This window comes from Octodon degus, unplaced genomic scaffold, assembly GCF_000260255.1.
Source record: "Octodon degus isolate 3935 unplaced genomic scaffold, OctDeg1.0 scaffold00104, whole genome shotgun sequence".
Lineage (NCBI taxonomy): Eukaryota > Metazoa > Chordata > Mammalia > Rodentia > Octodontidae > Octodon > Octodon degus.
In genome coordinates, this window is record NW_004524680.1 from 3,881,368 (window position 1) to 3,902,967 (window position 21,600).

At 46.9% G+C, this 21,600-nt stretch overlaps 1 protein-coding gene across 1 annotated transcript; it reads right to left on the reverse strand.

Moving 5' to 3' along the window:
• Positions 1 to 368: 368 nt before the first annotated feature.
• Znf623 (zinc finger protein 623) lies at positions 369 to 4,632 on the reverse strand. The gene has a single exon (XM_004638966.2). It carries the CDS (start codon positions 4,585 to 4,587, stop codon positions 3,133 to 3,135), a length of 1,455 nt encoding a protein of 484 aa, XP_004639023.1. The 5' UTR covers positions 4,588 to 4,632; the 3' UTR covers positions 369 to 3,132.
• Positions 4,633 to 21,600: the final 16,968 nt, after the last annotated feature.

Sequence of the window (21,600 nt, forward strand, 5' to 3'; positions counted from 1 at the left end):
ACATAAATGCTCACAGTTTTATTCCTTTTTGTTTTTGGTAATGCTGGGGATTAAACCCAGGAAGCACTGAAGTACACCTGCAGTCCTTATAAAATAGGGTTTTACTAAGTTCTCCAGGATGGTCTTTTTTATTTTATTTTATTTTTTTAAATTTATTTATTTGTGGGGGGGGACAGCTCAGCCCACCAGGGGGCGCGCTGGCTGGCATGTGGTGCTGGGGGATTGAACCGAGGTCCCTGTGCTTTGCTAAGCTTGTTCTAAGTAGGTGCTTTAGACCACTGAGCCATCTCACCAGCCCCTTATTTTATTTTTTTATTCTTTCAATACAGGGTGTTGCTACACAGTTCAGACTCATAGAGATCCTCCTGTCTCAGCCTCCCAGTGCTGGAGTTACAGGCATGTTCCACCACGCTGTTTCAGGGCTGGCATGGCATACCTGAGGTTCCAGGCCAGCAGAGCACATCATACCCAGAATCAAACTCTACACCTCGAGTTTGCCAGATAAACGCTTACGCCACTGAGATATCTCCCCAGCCTCTCTAGGGTAGTCTTGAACTTGAAGTTCTCCTGCCTCAGCCTCCCAAGCAGATGAGGAACAAGCACATGTGACCACACTTGGCCAGCAAATATTTTTCTCTTTTGCAATAGTAAGGATCAAGTCCCGGGCCTCATGCATGCCAGGCAAGGGCCCTAGCACTCAGCTACAAACCCCAGCAAATTTAATTCAAGTCAAAACTGGAAACCTGTATTTCCATAAACAGATTAATGAGTAACAAATGATGATTTCTCTACACAATGGGATATTAGTCAGCAACAAGACACAAAATGTGGTTGAACCTAAAACTACACTGAAGGGTCAGAAGTCAGACACTAATGAGTACATACACATCCACGTGTGTGCGGTTCTAGGACAAACGCTAATATAAACTGACATAACTGGTTACTGGGGTGGGGGGGGCTGATGGGAAAGGGAAAGAAAACTTTTGGGTGGAAATTTATCCTGATTATTGATGGTGGATACTCAGATATAGGTATTTCCCAAAGCTCTGCACACTTAAAAGTATGCATTCTTTTGAACTGATTAAAATGGTCTCACATCATCTATGTCTCCATCATATGAAGCATCTCTAGTGAGTTTTTCAAAGTAGATATTGTATGTCTTTTTGAACTCTGTTCTCTCAACAGTGGTTGGGATTTGCTATGGACTCAAAATATGCCTTTATGGGCCAAAGGAAAAAAAAATTGTTTTATTTTTAAAATCATCTCCAAGCTGGCTGACATGCAGATGATGACAAATCAAAGGCCAAGGTGAGTTTTGCTGAAAGGACTTTGCTATGTGCCAACGCTACCTGCTTTCTGGCCCAACCACGCAGCAGCCTGCTGAGCCTGCCTTTGTCTCGGAGCTCCCTGTCCCAGGTCATCCCTCTTCCTCCAGTGGACACGCACCCACTGGCCTCTGGGCCAGCTCAAATGTCACCTCTTCTGTGAAGTCTTCCCACCTCTGTCATGCCACTCACTAGTCACCTCCTGATGCTCCTACGAGCCCTGGAGCGCACCTCCCCCATCTCGGCACCTCTCTCTCCCCATAACACCACGTCTTTCCCACTGTATTCCCCACTACTGCCATGCAGATGGCCTCTTTACTCTTGCCCTCCCCATACCCAGGACTATTCCTTATAGATGTCAACTCAGTACATTTTCAAATGAGCGATAATGTGGACCAGAGGACAAGAAACTGCTAAGAGTAGAGTCAATCTTGGAGCTATTATGGTTTAGATCTAAAATGTCTTCCCAAACTCTCATGTGCTCAGCGGCGGGGCTTTTGGAAGGTGACTGGTATGTGGGAGGACCATACTCTTCAGGATATCCATCCACTAAGTGTAGCAGTTCAGGGTGGTGTTATGAATTGGGGCCCAGTTAAAGGCAGGCCAATGGGGACGTAACCTGGAAAGGTGTTAGTTCCCTCTCTGGCTCTCCTTTTGCTCTCTGCCTTCTGGGCTCTATGACATAAGCAACTTTTCTCTGCTAAGCCCTTCTACTATGCCATTTCTTCCTTGGGCTGAAACTTTTGAAACTGTAAGCCAAACTAAGCCTCTCTATCTTTAAGTGATGATGTCTGTCAGATATGATGTGTCACTGACAAGAAAAATGATGAAGACACAATGACACCCTCCTGAAAGACATGATGAACTAGAACAGTTGTGCGGTGTACCCCTCAAGTACCTGGGGGCAATGAGGGCAGTAGGCAGTTCCAGGTGAGGCTACAGGTGACAATGGGAGGGGGCCAAAAAAGACAGGTAACTCTGCAACTCTAAGGCAGGAGCAGAAGGCATTATGGGGTACAGGAGAGAAGGTATGTCCAGCAGACTAGATCATACCAACACAAAAATCCCTCTTAATTTTAAAACAGCAATACAGAAAGGACAAAGCAAGAGCTGCCAACTACACAGACATGGCGATGTTTTTCATGGCCACACACTGAACAGTGGGGATGTATAAATCAACCAGGACATGATCACTATCAAGGAAATGACTGTAAAGACAAATAACTCATAACTCAGTAATAAGAGATAAGCACTGAGCCTCAAAAGGATGGAAATCTTGCTGGCTAAGTGCAAGGGAAATGTTCCTTGACATGGTATCAGAGCCTTGCAAGATGAGCCAGTCAGCAGAGCAGTGTGGTTAGTGAGAAGAGGGACACACCAACTGTGTGGCCAGGAACTCAACAGTCAAGGATATAAAAGCTTCAGGACACAGGACATGGGGGTTTGGGGGTCATCCGCAGCACAACAGAGAATACACTAGGGGTTTTACATGAGAAAAATCTTCTCTGGCCTGACAGACAACCCTCTCTTAAGTAATAAGACTAAATTCATAGCTCTGCTCTGAAAGGATTGAACTCAAGAGTGGGTTGTGTTTGTGAATACAATCTAGAAACCTTTTCTTCCCCCAACCTGTTCCAGTTCAAAGCCAGCCATCCAGTGGCAGGCACCAGGCCACTCCAAACACAGCTCCTCCATGATTCAGGAAACTGACACATCATTCAAAGCTTGCAAACCTTAGTAAAAACCCTAATTCCACCCACCACCAACCACTACTCTGAGTTAGTGATCATACGTTAGCCATATGACCCTACTGCCCTGTGGATCTCTCATCTAAACATGTAGAAGCCTCACTTAGGGTAAGGCCCTCCTGGTGGATAAAGTCAGGGGGTGGTGTACAATCCTCTCCAAGCTGACTACACTCGTACAGCTTCTCTTCAGTATGCATCTTCTGATGTTGGAGGAAGTTGGACCTCTGGATGAAGCCTTTCCCACAGAAACTGCACACATAGGGCTTCTCTCCGGTGTGCACAATCTGGTGGAGCAGCAGTTTAGAGCTCTGGATGAAGGCTTTCCCACAGTCTTTGCACTCAAATGGTCGGTCCCCAGTGTGGATCTTCTGATGCTCTGTGAGGTGGGCTTTCTGCAGAAAAGCCTTCCCACATTCTTTACATTCATATACCCGCTCACCAGTGTGGATTTTCTGGTGCCGGATAAGATACGAGCTCAGGAAGAAGGCCTTTCCACATTCATCACACTCATAGAGTTTCTCCCCAGTGTGGATTCTCTGATGCTGAGTGAAGTTGGATGTTTGGCTGAAGCGCTTCCCACACTCATTGCAAACATAGGGCCGCTCTCCAGTGTGAATTCTCTGATGCTGAATAAGTTTTGAACTGCGAATAAAGGCCTTCCCACACTCGTTACACTCAAAAGGCCTCTCCCCAGTATGAATCCTCTGGTGCTCAACAAGGTCTGAACGGTGGCGGAAGGCCTTCCCACAGTCCTTGCATTCATACTGCTTTACTTCTGTGTGGATTTGGTAATGCCGAATAAGGCTGGAGCTCCTGATAAAGGATTTTCCACACTCGTTACATTCATAAGGTCTTTCGCCTGTGTGAATTCTCTGATGGCGAATGAGTAAGGAGCTCTGACTGAAGCCTTTCCCACACTCTTTGCACTCAAAAGGCCTTTCTCTAGTGTGAACTCTCTGGTGCCGAAGGAGGTCTGAGCTGTGACAAAATGCTTTCCCACACTGAGCACATCGAAATGGCTTTTCTCCCAGATGAACTTGCTGGTGCTCAGCAAGGTCTGTGTAGTGAATGAAGTCCTTCCCACACACACTGCACACATATAATCTGTCTTCAGCGTGGGCTCTCTGGTGCTCTGCCAGGTGTGAGGTCTGACTGAAGTCTTTCCCGCAATGCTCACATTTATAAGGCTTCTCCCCAGAATGAGAAATCTGATGTTTAACTAGGTCTGAGTTAAATGGGAAACTTTTACCACAAATACCACAAGGATGGGACTCCCCTTCCACAAGCTCTCTTTGAAGTATAAGAAGGTTCGGGTTCAGAATAGTATTTCTCCCTGGCTTACCACACACCTGGGCTGTCTCTCCCGTTTGGATTTTCCAGTGGGTCACTGTGACTTGTTTAAACGCATCCTCCTGAGACTGGGGGCTCCCTGGGCTCTGCTCTTCTGGGTTTCCCAACAGCTGCCCTAATCTGGCTTCACAGACTTCCCTAGACTCAGAAGTAGGATGCTCCATTACTGTGAGTCTGTCTGACGTCGTCTCACGGGAATTTTCATCCTCAGAAATTCAAGCTTTGAAGTCACCTTCTCATCACCATCTCATTCTGCAGCAGCATCTGAAACGAGAAAATAATTGTTTTCCCCTTTGTTAACAAGAAGCTACTGGGCTGGAGAGATGGCTCAGTGGTCTAGAGCACCTACTTGAAACAAGCTTGGCAAAGCACAGGGACCTCGGTTCGATCCTCCAGCACCACATGCCAGCCAGCCCCGCCCCCTGGTGGGCTGAGCTGGCCACATACACACACACAATAAATAAATGTAATAAAATAAAAATAAAATAAATTAAAAAAAAAAAAAAAAACAAGAAGCTACTGACACACATAGAGGACTAAACCGTTTCCTCTGCCCACACTCCTGACCTGCTGCTACATCAAACAGCTTTCTTCACTTGGGAAATCTCTTTATGGTTCTATCTTTGACATGCTGTAGGGCCAGCCAGCTAGCTCAGAAGATGAAAGCGCCTGCTTCGGCAGATGCAGGGGCCAGGGGTTTGATCCCTGGCCTGTGCTGTGAGCCCTGCCCCTACGGTGCGCTGAGACTGCAACTGAGACCAGGGGTGGTGGCGCACACGTATAATCCCAGCCCTTAGGAGGCTGAAAAACAGGAGAATCACTACAAGTCCCATCTGCGCAGTGAGACCCTGTACTAAATATATTAAAGAAAAAAATTAAAAATTAGACATGCTCAACTCTAGAATTGTAATACACAGCATTCTGCTGCTCCTCTGTGCCTCCCGAATATGAGGCAATGTGTCATGGATATAACTTGGACTTGGACTCTACTCAAAAATCAAGATCCATAATTCTAAATGAACATTGAAACGTATCAAGGTCTGATCACTTTCTCTTATTTCTTCATATCTTTTTTTTAAAAAACAGGATCTTACTATGTACCCCAGGTTGGCCTGCAACGATTCACGATCTTCCTGCCTCAGCTTCCTGAGCGCTGGAATTACAGGCATACGCCACCATACCACGCCCAGTCCTTCATACCTTCCCTTCTGTCCCCACCTATTGTGGTCCATGGTACTGAATTTACTTGAGACTACATGTTACATACGGCCATAGCGCTGACAAAGTTGCAGCTCACCCAAGACTCAAATGCATTTAGAATCTCCGGACTTGCAGTCTAGTCCTGCAGCCTTTCCAGTGATTTTGTCATCTAGTTCCCTGGATCAAAGCCACTGCTGCTTCTTACAAGAGCTACGGTGGTCTCTGCTTCCTGCCCAGAACTCCTTGGCACAGCTCTTACCACCCAGCATTCAACCCCACACACCTCAGTTCTACATCTGTGCTTCAAACAACTATATCAAAAACATTTCAAGAAAAATATTGTCTGCACTGAACATGTACAGACTTCTTCCTGTTATTATTGCCTAAAATTAATAGGAACGACAACACTGTGTGACTATTTATATAGCATTTACACTGTGTAGGTATGGCAAGTCACCTAGAAATGATTTATAGCACACGGAGGCTATGCATAGATTACATGCAAATACTGCACCATTTCACACGACTTGTGGCTCCCAGATTTTGGTATCTGTGAAACTGAGAGACTCCTGTACAATCATCCTTTTCATATACTCCCAACTCCCTGTACTGTCTCCCTCTGCAGTGCATGTGGGACCCGGCTCTGGTTAGATTTGGCTTGCGTCCTGACTTGTCTGCATGCTTGCTGACTGGAGTATTCTACATTTACAGTTCAATCTGATGGCTCTAAAAGCTACAGCCCCTAACTCTCCTGCTTTGCCTCACTTTTTAAATGTGTTAATGTCCCCTCCTGCCCCTCAGCTGATGACCTCACTTCAAGTTTCAAGGAGAAAATAGAAATGGTGAGGCAGAAACGTCTGCTTCCCCTACATACCTACGTCTGTAACCATGTGCTCCCCCTCCTGTTGAGTTAAATCATCTGTGTGCTCTAGACCCCTCCCCTCCCAGTTCCTCCTGCTCCCATTCACACTCTATGACATTATGAGCTCCATTTTCTCTCTAAGGTGCACCACACACAGCAAGGCTAGCACTTCCCCCACCTGAAATTCTAACTCTGCAGCATGCCTGCAGTCCCAGCTACTAGGAAGGGAGACTGGAGTGGGAGGATCATTTGAGCTTATGAGTTCAAGGCCAGTCTGGATAATACAGTGAGATCCTGCCTCAAAAGGAAATATAGGGGCCGGGAAGATGGCTCAGTAGAATAAGCACTTCCCTGGCAAGCGCAAGGGTCTGAGTTCAATACCTGGTTCCACCAAATAAATAAATAAATAAATAAATAAATAAATAAATAAAATAAAAGGAAACAGGGATGGGGGTGTGGCTCGGTAGTAGAATGCGTGCTTCACTTGCCCAAGGTTCTGGACCTGATCCCAAGTACCACAAAAAACAGAATGTTTTGAAAATGTTTAAACAAAATCCCTCACTTCTTTTTTTTCCCCCCACTCACTTCTTAGACCCTATTTCCTCCAAGGACTAGCTCATCACTCTTCTTCTTTACAGCAACCCTCGCAGGGCCACGGGACTTGTTTCTCCATCTCTTTTACATCTCTAAATCTACTCCAATCAGACTTACACCCCGACAGTCCATCATGTCACCCAGCTGGGCCACCCACAGCATCCCACCCACCAACTAAACTACTGGCAGAAGCTTATAGCCAGTAACTGCTCTGCTTCTGAGTCACCGTGTCACAGTGTTTCTGGGACAGCCTCTCCTGGCTCTGTCCCTTCTTCACTGACTACTCCCTCAGGGTACCCACTGATGACACCAGAGCCCTACCGAGCTCCATTTTCTATCCCTTTCACTCTGGAGGTGAGCACACCCACTTTAGGAGACAGACTCCACTGCTGAAATATGCACTTTGCTTGTTGCCTCTCTCCTTAACTTTTTTTTGTGTTTATCTTTATGTTATTCTTTATTTTTTATTTTATTGAAAAATAGCAATGAGACAGTTTCAAAACCAATTAGTAGGACAGTTTCAATAATTACTACACACACCTATAATATTCAAATAACGGAACTTGGGGCTGGTGAGATGGCTCAGTGGTCTAAAGCACCTACTTAGAACAAGTTTAGCAAAGCACAGGGACCGTGGTTCAATCCCCCAGCACCACATGCCAGCCAGCCCTGCCCCCTGGTGGGCTGAGCTGGCCACACACACACACACATAAATTAAAAAATAATAATAATAAGGGAACTTAACAAAAAAGGGGATACAGATGAATGTCCATTTTGTATCTGTGTATTCAAAGTGGTTAGGATAGATATATAGTTACACTCTCTTAATGAATAGAGAGATTTGTTTTAATAGTGTTTGTAAATAGGATATCATGTCTGCATCTTGTACAGCAATTAACCACTAGGAAGAATGTATGCAATGTGTTAATTATTGAAACTGTCCTACCAATTTGATTTGAAACTGTCTCATTGCTATTTGTTTATCAATAAAATTATGGGAAAAGAATAATTAGTACATTGCATATTGTTGTCTTTGTAGTAGTTATTCATAGTACAAGATGCAGACATGATATTCTGTCCAAACACTATTAGTACAAATCTTTCTTCTCACTGAATTAAGAGAAAGTAGCTGTATATCTATCCTAACTATTTTGTATATACAGGTCTTTCATTTGTATCACCTTTTTTTGTTTAGTTGTGTCAGAGATGGGTATTCCATTGTCATTTAAATATTGTAGGTGTATGAATTCAGCAAAATCATCCAATGTAGTCCAGTAGTCCATAATAGTAGTGGGTTATCCACAGGACTAGCAATGTCAGAAGTTGTTGACTTGAGCCTTTTACAGCTCAACATATTAATATGGCTTTACTTTTTATACCTTGTTTTTTATACTTTTCTGCTGGATGGTTAAGACCAAGATAAAGTAAGACCTATATAACAAGAAATGTAACTTTTGTATCTGACAAGGTCAGTCAAATCCCCTCAGGATTTACCCTGAAGCCCTGTACCGCAGTTTGTAGATCCTTTGTCAAAGTGTCAGCCATGTGGATTTAACTTTTTTTTTGACAGAATTTTTTTTCCTTGCCAAGTGTTAGGACACTTTTACGGGACATTTCGCTTAGAGATTGGCTGGAATTAGTATTTTGAAAGTAATTTTACATGCTATTCTTCTAAATTTAAAAAAGGAACCAGCCATGGTTGCATATGCCTGTAACCCCAGCACTTAGGTGGCTGAGGCAGGAGGATCACCTCAAGTTTGAGGCCAGCTTGGGCCACATAGTGAGTTCAAGGTCAGTCTTAACTATGAACTACATTTACAAAGTGAGAATCTGTTTCAAAAGAACAAATAATAAAAAGGGGGGATGAGAGTAAGGTGGAGGTACAGTCTCTTACTTTGGAAGAGACTTACTTACATACCTAACTGTTATGGTTTGCGTCTAGGTGACCCCCCCCCCCAAAGCCTCCTACAGTCATGGGGCAGCGACATCTCTAGAATTTGTGACTAACTCATGATCCCACTTGGATGATGGGTATGAGTGCTACACCCAGCCTGGGGTGGACAGCCTGAATGCAGCTTAAGGGAGACAGATATGCTCTCTGCTCTTTGCTGCCACCATTAAAGGTTGCCCTCTGCCATGTGCCAGGCTGCCTTGGAGCCAGCTGAGTATGGACTACCAACCTCCAGTAACTGTGAACTAAATAAGCCTTTCCTTCCTTCATTTTTGGTGTCGGGTATTTGTTCCATCAATGAGAGAAGAGTAACTGAGACAGAATTTGGTACCAGAGAAGTGGGGGTGTTGCTGTGGCTCAACCTGACCATGTGGATTGCAAGCTTTTGGGAATGGCTTATGGGAAGAGATAAGAAAGGTTTGGAGAGGTCACCTACAAACGAAGTGCTGGAACAGCTTCGGTTACTCTGTATGGGAGATTCTGGTCTCAGAATCTCAGAAGACCAGAAGACTGATAGAAGCCTGACTACAAAGACCAGGCTGGGGAGGTTTCTGCTGGCAAGGACCGGTTGTTAGACTCCAGATGATTTGTGTTACAGCTTGGCAGATCTGTCTGAATTTTGCTTGTGTCCAGAGACTTTGCCTGAGATTGAGATTAAGCATGGTGGACTGATTAATCTTTCAAAAGATATTTCAAAGCAGCCAACTACTGAGGCGATAGCATGGCTGTTGTTTGGGAGCTTTCAGAATCAAGAGCAAAGAGCTCATCAGGATGATTTAAAATGTGAGTTTGGCCAGGAAGGAAGCTCCAATACATCTGTGGAATGCAAAGATAAGAGCTGAGAGGAGGGCTGGCAAGATGGCTCAGTGGTCTAAAGCACCTACTTGGAACAAGCTTGGCAAAGCACAGGGACCGCCGCGGTTCGATCCCCCAGCACCACATGCCAGCCAGCCCCGCCCCCCTGATGGGCTGAGCTGGACACACACACACACACAATAAATAAATAAATAAATAAATGTTAAAAAAAAAAAGAAATTTAAAAAAAAAAAAAAAGAGCTGAGAGGATCTCCATTGCCAGGAAGAAAGTAGAGAATGGAAAGGATGGCCTGAGGGCATCTCTGGAGGTGACCATTTTCCACCCTTTGCAGCCTGAGAATTGCAAAGGTCAGGGACTTTGCCTGGAGGGGAAAGCCATAGAGTCCCATGTTCCAGAATGGTGGCTGCATGGAAAATTTGTTCCTTAGAATCAGGGTCAGAGTGCTCAGTGATGCAGACACTCAACCCTTACAGCCAAGAGAGAAGAAAACCTGGCTACTGCTCAGGCTGGCAGCAGACTTGGCATCAGCCACGTGGTACTGGTTTTCGGTGCTTGCAGAATGCAGGCGTTCTGAGGTTCAGAAGGCTTCCACCTCAATTTCAGAAGACCTGGGAGGCCACGCAGTGTGCCCCTGAGAGGGCAGCGTGTGAAGCAGAGAGAGAGAAGCTTAATGTGCAGTGGAAACCCCAGAAGTTTGGAAAAGCCAGGAACGTGGATCCTCTAAGGGAAACTGAAAGGAGGGAGCAAAGCCGGCCTAAGAGAGAAGCCAAGAGTGCCACAGGGGTGGAGTGCCATAGGGGTGGAGCCACATAGAGCTCACAATTTGCCACAGATTGCTTCAGATGTCCCACATGGACTTGAAGGACTTAATGTTTGCCCTTCTGGACTTTGGACTTGCTTTGGTCCCAATGCTTAGTATCCTGCTGTGTGTACCTTTTGGAATGGTAATGTTTATCTTGTGCCTTTGAGTGTTGGAAGTGTTTAACTTTTCATTTGTACAACGGCTTACAGCGGAGTTTGCCTTAGATCTTGGAGGAGACTTGGGACTTGGACTTTTCAGCAATGCTGACACTAATGAGACTTTGGCCACTCTTCGAGATGGACTAAAATGCCTTTTACACAAAGGAATATGCAGGAGACTTTGGGGGTCCCGGGGCAGAATGTTATGATTTGTGTCTAGTTGCCCCCCAAAGCCTCATACAGTCATGGGCAGACTTCTAGAGATTATGATTAACTCATGATCCCACTTGGATTATGGGTGTGAGTGCTACACCCAGCCTGGGGTGGACAGCCTGAATGCAGCTTAAGGGAGACAGACTTGCTCTCCGTAGCCATTGTTGCCCCCACTCCCTTGACTCTCTGCTCTTCACCACCACCATGAAAGATTGCTCTCTGCCACGTGCCAGTCTGCCTTGGAGCCAGCTGAATATGGACTGAAACCTCCAGTAACTGAGCTAAATAAACCCTTCCTTCCTTCATTTTTGGTGCTGGATATTTGTCCCAGCAATGAGAAGAGTAACTGAGACACTAATGACTTTTTTCTCCTTTGCAGTATTAGGGATTGAACCAAGGCCCTTACCCATAGTAGTCAAGTACCCTACCCCTGAGATAAATCTCCAACTCTTTCTATTTTTATTTATTTATTCTGGAGGCAGGGTCTCACTTTGTAGTTAAAAGTAGTCTCAAATTCTTAACAATCCTCGTGCCTCAGCTTCTCAGGCACTCTCAGGTTTTTGGAATTACAGACCTGCTCCACCACACCTGGCTCTTTGTTATTCTTGAAGCAGGGTTTGCTTAAATTGCCCAGGCTGCTCTTGAATTTATAATCTTCTAGTCTTGGCTTTCTAAGTAGCTGGGACTCTATTCGGATGTCACTGCTCCCAGCTGCTTTTTATGTTTTAAATGACACTACCTGCAAACAAGCTTGCATCTGTTTAGAATATAGTTTAAAACTATTTGTGTATCTCTTAATTGTTTGTATACACTTTTTTTTTTTTTAACGTTAGAGGAAGTGTTTAAAACAGAGTACCCCTTCTGGGTGTGATGGCACACACAGGCCTGCAATCCCAGCACTTGGAGGCCGAGGCAGGAGGATCACTATGAATTCAAGGGCAGCCTGCATCACAGACCAAGACCCCATCTACCCTCCCCTCAAGAAAGAATGCTCCCTGCTTTGAAGAAACATTTGTCTTGAGGCTGTAGTAGCTCAGTGGCAGAGTTCTTGTCTAGCATGCACAAGACTGAATTTAATCCTTAGCACTGCCAAATAAATGAACAATAAACTCATTATTGAAAAAAGGAGGGCTGGGGAGATAGCTCAGTGGCCTAAGTGCTTGCCTGGCAAGCGCAAAGTCCTCAGTTCAATCCCTGGTACCAAACAAAGAAAAAACCTTTGGTCTCAAAATCAGCAACTGCAGTTCCACCACAGCAACCATTGAAAAAGAGTAGCCATGGCCCTCCGCTATCCCGTGGCCGTGGGCCTCAACAAGGACCACAAGCTGACTAAGAATGTGAGCAAACCGAGGCACAGCCGCCGCCACAGACGTCTCACCAAACACACCAAGTTCGTGCAGGACATGATCTGGGAGGTGTGCGGCTTCGCCCCCTACTAGCGGCACGCCATGGAGCTGCTCGAGGAAGGACAAGCGCTCCCTCAAGTTCATCAAGAAAAGGGTGGGGATGCACATCCGCACCAAGAGGAAGTGTGAGGAGCTGAGCAACGTGCTGGCTGCCATGAGGAAGGTAGCTGCCAAGAAGGACTGAGCCCCTCCGGAAAAAAAGCTTTGCAGAAAAAAAAAAAAAAAATCAGCAACTGCAGAGAAAGGTGGGGTGGGACTGGAAATTGCACCCAGGATCTTCACACTGAACTACACTTTACACTTCCGGCCTATTTATTTATTTATTTTGGTCTTTTTGAGACAAGAATCTCTCTATGCAGCTCAGGCTGGCCTGGAGCTCACTTTGTATCCCAGGCTGGTCTTGAATTTGCAACAGTCCTCCTGCCTCAGCCTCCCAAGTGCTGCGATTACAGGCATGTGCCTCCACACCTGGCTTCCACCCCTTTTTTTAGACAAGGTCTCACTAAGTTGTCTAGGCTGGCCTTGAATTTGTGTCTTCCTGCTCAGGCTCTGAGTATCGGTCGGGATTATAGCAATTGTGCTACCACACTTGGTTAAAGTCAGAAATCTTATGTTTCTGCTTAGCTCCTTCTTTATCTATGAATATAAATATAATTAAATCAATACTTCTGCACTTCAAGTTAATGTCAGCAAATAAAACTATGCCAGAAGCATAGTTGATCCTTTTCTGCTATAAAATATAGGATCTGCTGGGAAAAGAAATTTACATGACATGGTCTAAATGCACACCCAAAGCTGCGCGTGGGCAGCACTCACACTGGGGTGTTCAGAGGGTGCCCTTTAGGGCACAGAAGCTTAGATCTTGCATCCGTACTGGTAAAGGGACGTTTCGGCCTTGGCTCTCGGCCAGTTGTCACCTGTTGTTCAAGGCCTAAAGAAAAGAAGGACGGTTTGCTTTTACCCTTAAGGAAAACAAAAGTGAGCTAGAGAGCCCCATCAGAGGGCTGTGCACTTGCCATGGAAGGCAGGCAGGCATCTGAGCGCTGCATTTGTCAGGCACTCCTAATGCTAAGCCTTCTATGTTCCCTTTACAAACATCCATGAGGCTCTGGGAGGTGACTGGCTCAAGGTCAAGCAGAAGTGAAACCAGTTCCCTGGGCATGGCAATGAACTCTGTAACCCCAGTACTCTGGGACACTGAGACAACAGGATCACAAGTTGAAGCCCACCACCCAGGGCCACTTAGCAAGACTGTTTCAAAATTAAATTTAAAAAAAATAATAAATAAAAATGAGGCTGAGGAGATTGCTCGGCAATCTAAGTGCCTGCCTGGCAAGCACAAGGACCCGAGGTCGACCTCCAGTACCGTATGCTGTGCTGGCCTCAGACCATGCTGGCCCAGAACAGCACACCTATAATCCCTGCACTGGGGAGGCTGAGACAGGAGGATCACTACAAGTCTGAAATGCATAGTGAAACCCTGTATCAAATAAATACATACATAATTTAAAAAAAAAATCAGTAAGAAAGGCTTGGGACGTAGCTCAGTGCAAAGTCTCTGGGTTCAGTCATCAGTTCCAGGTACAGGCTAATCCCCCTCCTAGGTCATCCAGCTTACCACTTCAGCAGTTGCTCTTAGGGCTCACCCAAAAGCGCTGATGAGTTTCTTTTCCCAACAATCCTAGTATTCTTTTACCATTTTCCACAACCTAAGGCATCCTTAGGGCTCCCTGAACTGCTTCAGTCGTACCACCTTGTTCTTCCATCATTACTTCCCTGACCTCTCCTTCCACCTCCAGCTGAACTCATGAGTGCTGTCAGGGCCTTCCCAGCTCTGCCCTCTCTCCTTATCATCACCATTCCAGGAAAACCAGGAATCCATCCCCAGAACTCCAGGAAAGGCCTGGAAGATTGTGAAATATCTCTTTGTATCTTCTGTCCGGTTGCAACAGGTATTAAGATTCTGTACGATGTCATATCCCTCAGAGGGACAAAAATCCCTTGTCTGTCGACATGGAATGAGTTATTGCCTAAAGACTCGGAACAACGGTCATGTATAAGATCCTAGGCGGGCAGAAGACATTTATTTCTCTCAGCCATTGATACTACATCTCAGAGAAATGAGAGGTCTACGAGTACTGCAGGGTGTGAGCTCTATTGACAGAAGGTCTGACTGAGCTCAGCACCTACACTCAGCTAATACCCCGGGAAACCTCTGGCATGCTAAGGCCCTGAGCATCCTTAACCTGATACAGCTAGAGTGTAAAGGGGCCAAAGCGTCCCTAGCATCAGCTGAGAGACGACAGTAAAATTCATAAAATCCTAGAGAAAAGGGAAGCTTCAGGGAATAGCTAGGGCAGCGCAACAGACCACCTCTCCTCGTCTGGGAATGCTCCGTCAGGCCCCAGTTCTAGAGCTGGTTTTGCTCGTCACACCTCCACCTCCCTCTCGGGCCTCTGCTTTAGCAGCGCAACGGTGTGGATGCTGCGGATCCTGAGCACAGAAGCGCAAGCCCCCGCCGGGTCCGCGCAGAACCGCAGTGCCGGCCGAGGCAGGGCCACACACAGCCGGGCAGCAGCCCGGCAGCGGCGCGGAGACCCGAAGCCCGCCACCCGGAAATCGGAGCCGCGGGCGCGGCGGCCAGGGCGTGCAGTCCCTGCGGGGCCCGGAGGAGCGCAGACCACGCGGGGCGGGCCGGGTAGTGACCACCTGAGCTCCGGGGAGAAAGACTCCCTCTGCAACCCCGGAGCGGGCGGTACGCCGAGGCCACCGGCAGCAAGCAAGCGCGGCCGGGGCGGCCCAAGCCCCCAGCCGCCCGGAACACGCCACTCACCCGGTGCGCAGGGGCGAGAGGACGCGATGGCTTCACGCCGGAGCCGCCGACGGCCCCGCAGGCCGCCCACAAAGCCCGCACGGCAGCCGACAAAGCCCGCCCGGCTGCCGGCACACTGCGGCCGGAACTGGCCCGAGGCCCCGCCCCGAGAGCTTCCGTCGCCGCTCTAGGAGCGAGGGCGCGCTGCCGCCGCTCGGTGGCGCAGACGAGGGCTCGCCGAGCGGAGGCGGAGCCGCGGGGCGCTCGGCTGTCTCGGTTAGCGAGGCTGGCGGTAGCCTGCGAGTCAGCCTCCCCGCAGGCGAACGCTCTTGGGGCAGTTGGATATGTCGTAGGTCTGCAAACTCCGGCCACTCTTGCATCCTTCAGAGAGCGCGGGAACATGGCACCGAAAGTGTAAATGGGTCCAAATAACTCCTGTTCTGGAGGGCTATCAGTGCAGGTACCAAAGAACAAAACAGTTGTTTTGCTCTCGAGAACTGCGGAAGTCTGGGCCCAAGACTCCGTGGGATCCCTCACCCCGGACGTGCAGGCCGGTGTCTCCCAGAGCACCTGGGGTGACCCCAACCAGAACCAGCTGTTAGTTGGCCAACAGGCTCTTGAGCTTCCTTTCCTAGAACATTTAATAAAAAGGACTTGCAGTGGAAGCTGTAGATCTCTTACAGCTCAGCAGAGTCGCTCTGCAAGACCTGAGTGCCATTCTTTTGAAATACAGTCAGCGGAGGTGTAGTACCTGTGCCCCTCTCCGTGCGGGGATGGAATCCTAGCTTCATGATTGATGGCCCGCTAGAGACACACCCGCTAACCGCGATTATAGAGATCAGTCCTTTGTCATTGTTCATTTCCTACTACCGCAGCTCTCTTTAAGACACCCAGGCACCTCTACATAAATCGGATGGAGCTCAGCTCTTTCCCGTACGATCAGTGAATTCAATGAATTTTAGTTTTACAGCTTTAAGGACTGTCTGGCTGTATCTGTGACAATCCTTATAATATGTCAAATGGCATCTAAATATCACAGTGACATGTCATCTCTTTAAAAATATGTGACAGCCAGGTGTAATGGTACATACATGACTGTAATCCCAGCATTTGGGAGGCAGAGGCAGGAGGATCCTTCTGAGTTTGAGACCAGGCTGGGCTATGAAGTGACCTTAAGCCCAAGGCCAGCCTGAACCGCGTAGTGAGACCCTGTCTCAAAAAGACTCACAAAAAACAAAACAGGGGCTGGAGAGATGGCTCAGTGGTCTAAAGCACCTACTTGAAACAAGTTTGGCAAAGCACAGGGACCGCGGTTCAATCCCCCAGCACCACATGCCAGCCAGCCCCGCCCCCTGGTGGGCTGAGCTGGCCACACACACACACAATAAATAAATGTAATAAATAAAAATAAATAAATAATTAAAAAACAAAAAACAAAACAAACCCTGTAACTAAGCTGTTCCTTAATGTTCAGTAAGTTTTAAAAGACCCTTCGCCCCAGTTTTTGTCTTTTTGAGACAGGGTTTTGCTACGTAGTTCAAGCTGATGTTGACCTCACTTTGTAGCTCAGGCTGACCTCAAAAAGCAATCCCCCTGCCTCAGCCTCCCAAGTGCTGGGATTACAGGCATATGCCACCACACCCAATGACCTTCCCCTTTTTGAATGTGTAGTTGCATTCCACTTTCCTCACAGAATTTTATCTGTGAAATATTTGCCATCCTTAGTGACATATGACTCATCTCTATTGGATTCGTAACTAGAAGCGGAACTTGTAGATCAAATTGTAGCAGAAAAATGCCCACCCCCACCCCAGCCAGTATACTTGGATGTCATTTCAGCGGTTCTACTTGCTGTTGTATTTGTGTGTTGGTCAGGAGGACCAACTGTGCTGACCTCTTTAGTCACCAATCGTGGCCCTCATCCATAGAGCACGGACCTCTCCAGGTCCCCATGGGAAGTTGTACCCTTGAGATTTCTGAGTCCCCTCAGAGGTCTGCAGGGACTCACACCAGACCCTGAAGGGGGAGGAGAGCTCAATTTATCTGTGTATTTGCCTGCCTGCCTGATTCCAGTGAGATCCCTGGAGGCAACCCAGTTAATCAGTCTGTTAGTCCTGCTCAATTGGAGCAGAACAGCTTGATCAACCCTTTTAGCTTAGGCCACCCTCAAGGAAAAGGGCATTGGAATGTTTAGCCTCTAAGTGCCTGCTGAATGAACGTGTGAGTGAGTGGAACTGAGATAGTAAGGAATAGGCTGCTCTGTCTTTGCAACAAGACTAGGAAGCACTGGCTGTGGGGGCTGATTGGGCCACCACCTGGGATTTCATGGTGGTTGACATATGGCATAGCAGAAGCCTTGCACTCTCCTTAGCTAAGTCACACCTAAGTCCCCTTGAGGGGCATAGCCAGGTGGGCATCTGAATGGTCTCTCTCTGAGGGGCACCCGCCCTTTGTTGTACCATCCTTCCAGGGTATGCAGCATACACTGTGGGGAGATAGAATGGGAACTGATTAGTTAAAACCCACAGTCCCTGACTGCAGGAAAAGAGGCTTTTACAGAGTTAAAAATGAAACCAAACAACTCTCAGCATATCAAAGGGGAAAAGAGACCCATTCTTCCTGAGAAATCTGCCTTGGTACCGTTGTTGACTGGCCCACCTGCTGCGGATGCCTATAGCTTCACACCCCACTCCCTACTCGTCTACAAGAACTCTTAAAAGTTTCTTCTGTTAAAAGGCTAAAATGGAAAAATCCTGAGGGGAAAGCCTAGGTGGCTTGGACGCAACTGCCACAGGTGTTAAGAACTCTCCCATCTTGGCTCCACACCTGTGTACCACCTGCCAACATGGAAAGACTGTCAGCAACTCCTTCTGACTTTGATACTGTAGAATGCTGCCGCATTTCACACGTGGCCTGAGCCTGGTTAAAGTCAAATGTCCCCACCACAGTGGATGATCCTGATGCTTCCCTCCCCTGAGTGTGTCCAATCTGGGGCAGTAGTGTGACAGAGGGCCATAGATCAATACCACACTGCTCTCCTGACAGACCTCAAGCAGGGAGGCAAGAAGCCAATAAACCTGTCTAAAGTTACTAAATTTACCCACTGGAGACCCCACTGAAAAATTCTGCCAATGCAGATCCAATAAGATTGATGGACACTTTATCAAACATGAGTTCTTTTTTGGGAATCAAACTCGGGACCTTGTGCTTGCCAAGCAGGTGCTTATGCTATTGAGCTATATTCCTGGCTTCCAACATGAATTCTTCATGCCTTTTTTTTTTTTTTTTTTTCCCCCTCGGAACCAGAGATTGAACTCAGGCCCTTGTGCTTGCCAGGCAAGCGCATATTCTACTCCTCGGCCCCTTGTTTATGCTTGAATGCCTTGTATCTCTCTAGGTCACACTTAGTTAGGTCCATTGTTTCCAACTTGATATTGATTCTGACTGTACCTCCGGAGGCCGGATAGAGCCTACATCAGCCTGAAATGCCTGACAGTCATAACTCTGAAATTTAGAGATTCATTTCCAGAAGTATGGACAAAGGACACACCCTCAGGTTTCGCTATCAGTCACATCCATTTGGTGATCAAGGCTGTCCCGAGGTAGCCCCCTCCTGCACCGAGCAGAGCACTTCCCCTGTCAACATAGGTCAAGGTCTCCAAGCTACCAGTGTTGTAGTGATCGCCCTCTTCCTTATAGGCTGCCTACACAAAAGCACTGCTACAGGAGCCCACAAGATAGCTCAGAGGACTAAAGCGCCCACTCAGGCAAGCTCAGAGAAGCACAGGGACTGAGGTTCAGATCCCCGGCGCCGCATACCTTGCTAGCCCCCAACCACAGAGTCTGGGCGTAGTAGAGCACTCCTGTAATCCCAGCACTGGGGAGGCTGAAAACAAGAGGATCACTAAGTCCGCCCTGTGTACTGAGACATTGTAACAACCAAATACAAAAAAAAAAAAAAAAAAGAAAAGAAAAGAAAGAAAGAAGGAAGGAAGGAAGCTGTGCTACAGTATCTGACAGCAGAAACTGGTTACAAGAAAGAAACTCTGTAAATTTCTTGGCTGCTGGCTTCTATATGGTTACTCAGTGTTACAGTTTGTGTCTAGTTGTCCCCCCAAAGCCTCAAGCAGTCATGGGGCAGCTTCCGGTATTTGTGATTGATTTTTTTTTTTTTTTCAGTATCAGGGATTGAACTCAGGACCTTGTGCTTGCCAGGCAGGCACTTATTCCACTGAGCTATCTCCCTTGCTCTGTGCTTGATTCTTGATCCAGTGCTGGGATTATGGGTGTGATACTCCGGGGCAGATAGTCTGCATCACAGTGTAAGGAGGGGAGAGAGGCTAGCTAGCTGCCTGAGCTGCCACGACTCCCTTCGCTCTCTCTGCTCTTTGCTGCCCCCATGAACAGTTGCCCTCTGCCATGTGCCACTCTGCCTTGGAGCCAGCCGAGTATAGACTGAAACCTCCACTGACTGTGAGCTAAGCAAACCTTTCCTTCCTTAATTTGGGTATGGGTATTTGTCCCAGCAAAGAGAGAAAAGTAACTGAGATGCTCAGACTGACAGTCCCAGGAGTACTCAATTCCTCGAAGGGCTTCCTCCCCTCTTTGCCTCTGTGCTCTAACAGCTACTGTCTTACCTCTGACCAAGAAAACTGACTGGCTCACCTTAGACCAAGACCTAGTTGCCCAGGTGCCACATGCTGTACTGGGATGAACTGTTCTTAAAAATGGATCCCTGACTGATGCTGAAGATGCTCTATTTACAGATTTGGAAGTAGATCTGTTAGGAATAAAGTCTGACAGACCAGTTATGCTGTAATCACCTTGGATAAAACTATTTTGACCAGAACTCTCCTGTGGGGACGAATTTCACAGCAAACTGCTGTTTGGAAACCTGCCAATGACACAAAATCCAGTCCAGAGGCCTGAGCCTCCTCCGGGTATCCAGTTAACTAAAACATCAACCCTAGCCAGAAAAACTTTACCCAGTATTCCTGGAAGATTAGAGCCAGTCCTGCCCCCACCGTTTATTCTGCAGACTCAGCCACAGCGCTGACACCCAGATCCTAGCAGCCAGCTCAGGCTCAGCATCTGTGTCACTGGCCCTGACCTCATGGATTATAGTGGACTCTCCCCATATTAAGACACAGAAATAAAACATAAAAACTTCCTACAGCTTATAACCAGTTAAAAGATCAGCCATATCTGCAAACATTCCTGCGCACACATATAACCCAGGTACATATTAACTACCTCTACAAGTTTCAAAAAGCCAGCCTCACATCAGCTGAAAAATTTGCCTGGACAGCTCCTCCCAGTCTTGCTTTTTTTTTTTTTTTTTTTGGTCTTTTTGAGACAGAGTCTTGCTATGCATTTCAGACTGGCATTGAGCTTATTTAGCTTACTTTGTAGCCCAGGCTGGTCTTGAGCTCACAACAATCCTCCTGCCTCAGCCTCCTGAGTGCTGGGTTTACAGGTGTGTGCCACCACACCTGGTTTATCCGAGGCTTGCTCGGAAGAGACAACACTCACTGACACAACTGAAGCCTGAGGACTCTTCACAGGATTGCTCCATACCTATTCTCCTTGATTTTTGAGTCTTTTCAGGCTCTATACTCTAGTCCTTGCTTCAATGGCCCCTCCTAGCTGTGTGTGTGTGTTGTGTTGTGTTGTGTTGTGTTGTGTTTTTTACCTTAAACTCTATGGATGGTTGCCCCAAGAGAATAGAACAATTAATCAAACACTTGACCAAGATTTGATGAGGGGGGCCTGGCCTTAGCTCAGTTGTTTAAGTGGCTGCTTCCTCAAAGCTGTCAGCCTCAGGTTGCTGGAGTTCGAACCTCACAACTCTCCCGCTGGCCAAAAGTGCCCTGAAGGCATTCGACGAACAACAAAAAAAAAAACCCTTATTCCATTTAAAAATAAATAAATAAATAAATAAATAAAAATAAAACGCACTATGAACTATACACTACAAAAAAAAAAAAAAAAGATTTGATGAGCACCCAGGGCACACTGGACACTCTTAGATCAAATTACCTCCCTTACTACCTTGTCAGAGTAATGTTACACAACAGACAGGCCTACATTATGTCTACTGCTCCTAGCTGGGCCTTGTCTCAGAAGATCACATATAATATGCCCAGCTATGATTTGCCAGAGAAACTAAAAGAGGGGAGGAAAGTAATAGAAAATGCTCCCCCAGCCAGTATACTGTTTGTTAGTTGCCCAGGTAATGGTTCCTGTTCCAGTTCTGGATACTTCTATTTCTTAGAAGTGGCTGGTCACTGTGATGCACATTGTATAAACCAATCCCCAGTAGACAAGCCACACTGCATCTGTTCTTCCTGCTTGCTTATCAC

Excerpts from the sequence above, each read along its gene's own strand:
- Znf623 (XM_004638966.2), bottom strand. The coding sequence starts at position 4,587 with ATGGAGCATCCTACTTCTGAGTCTAGGGAAGTCTGTGAAGCCAGATTA.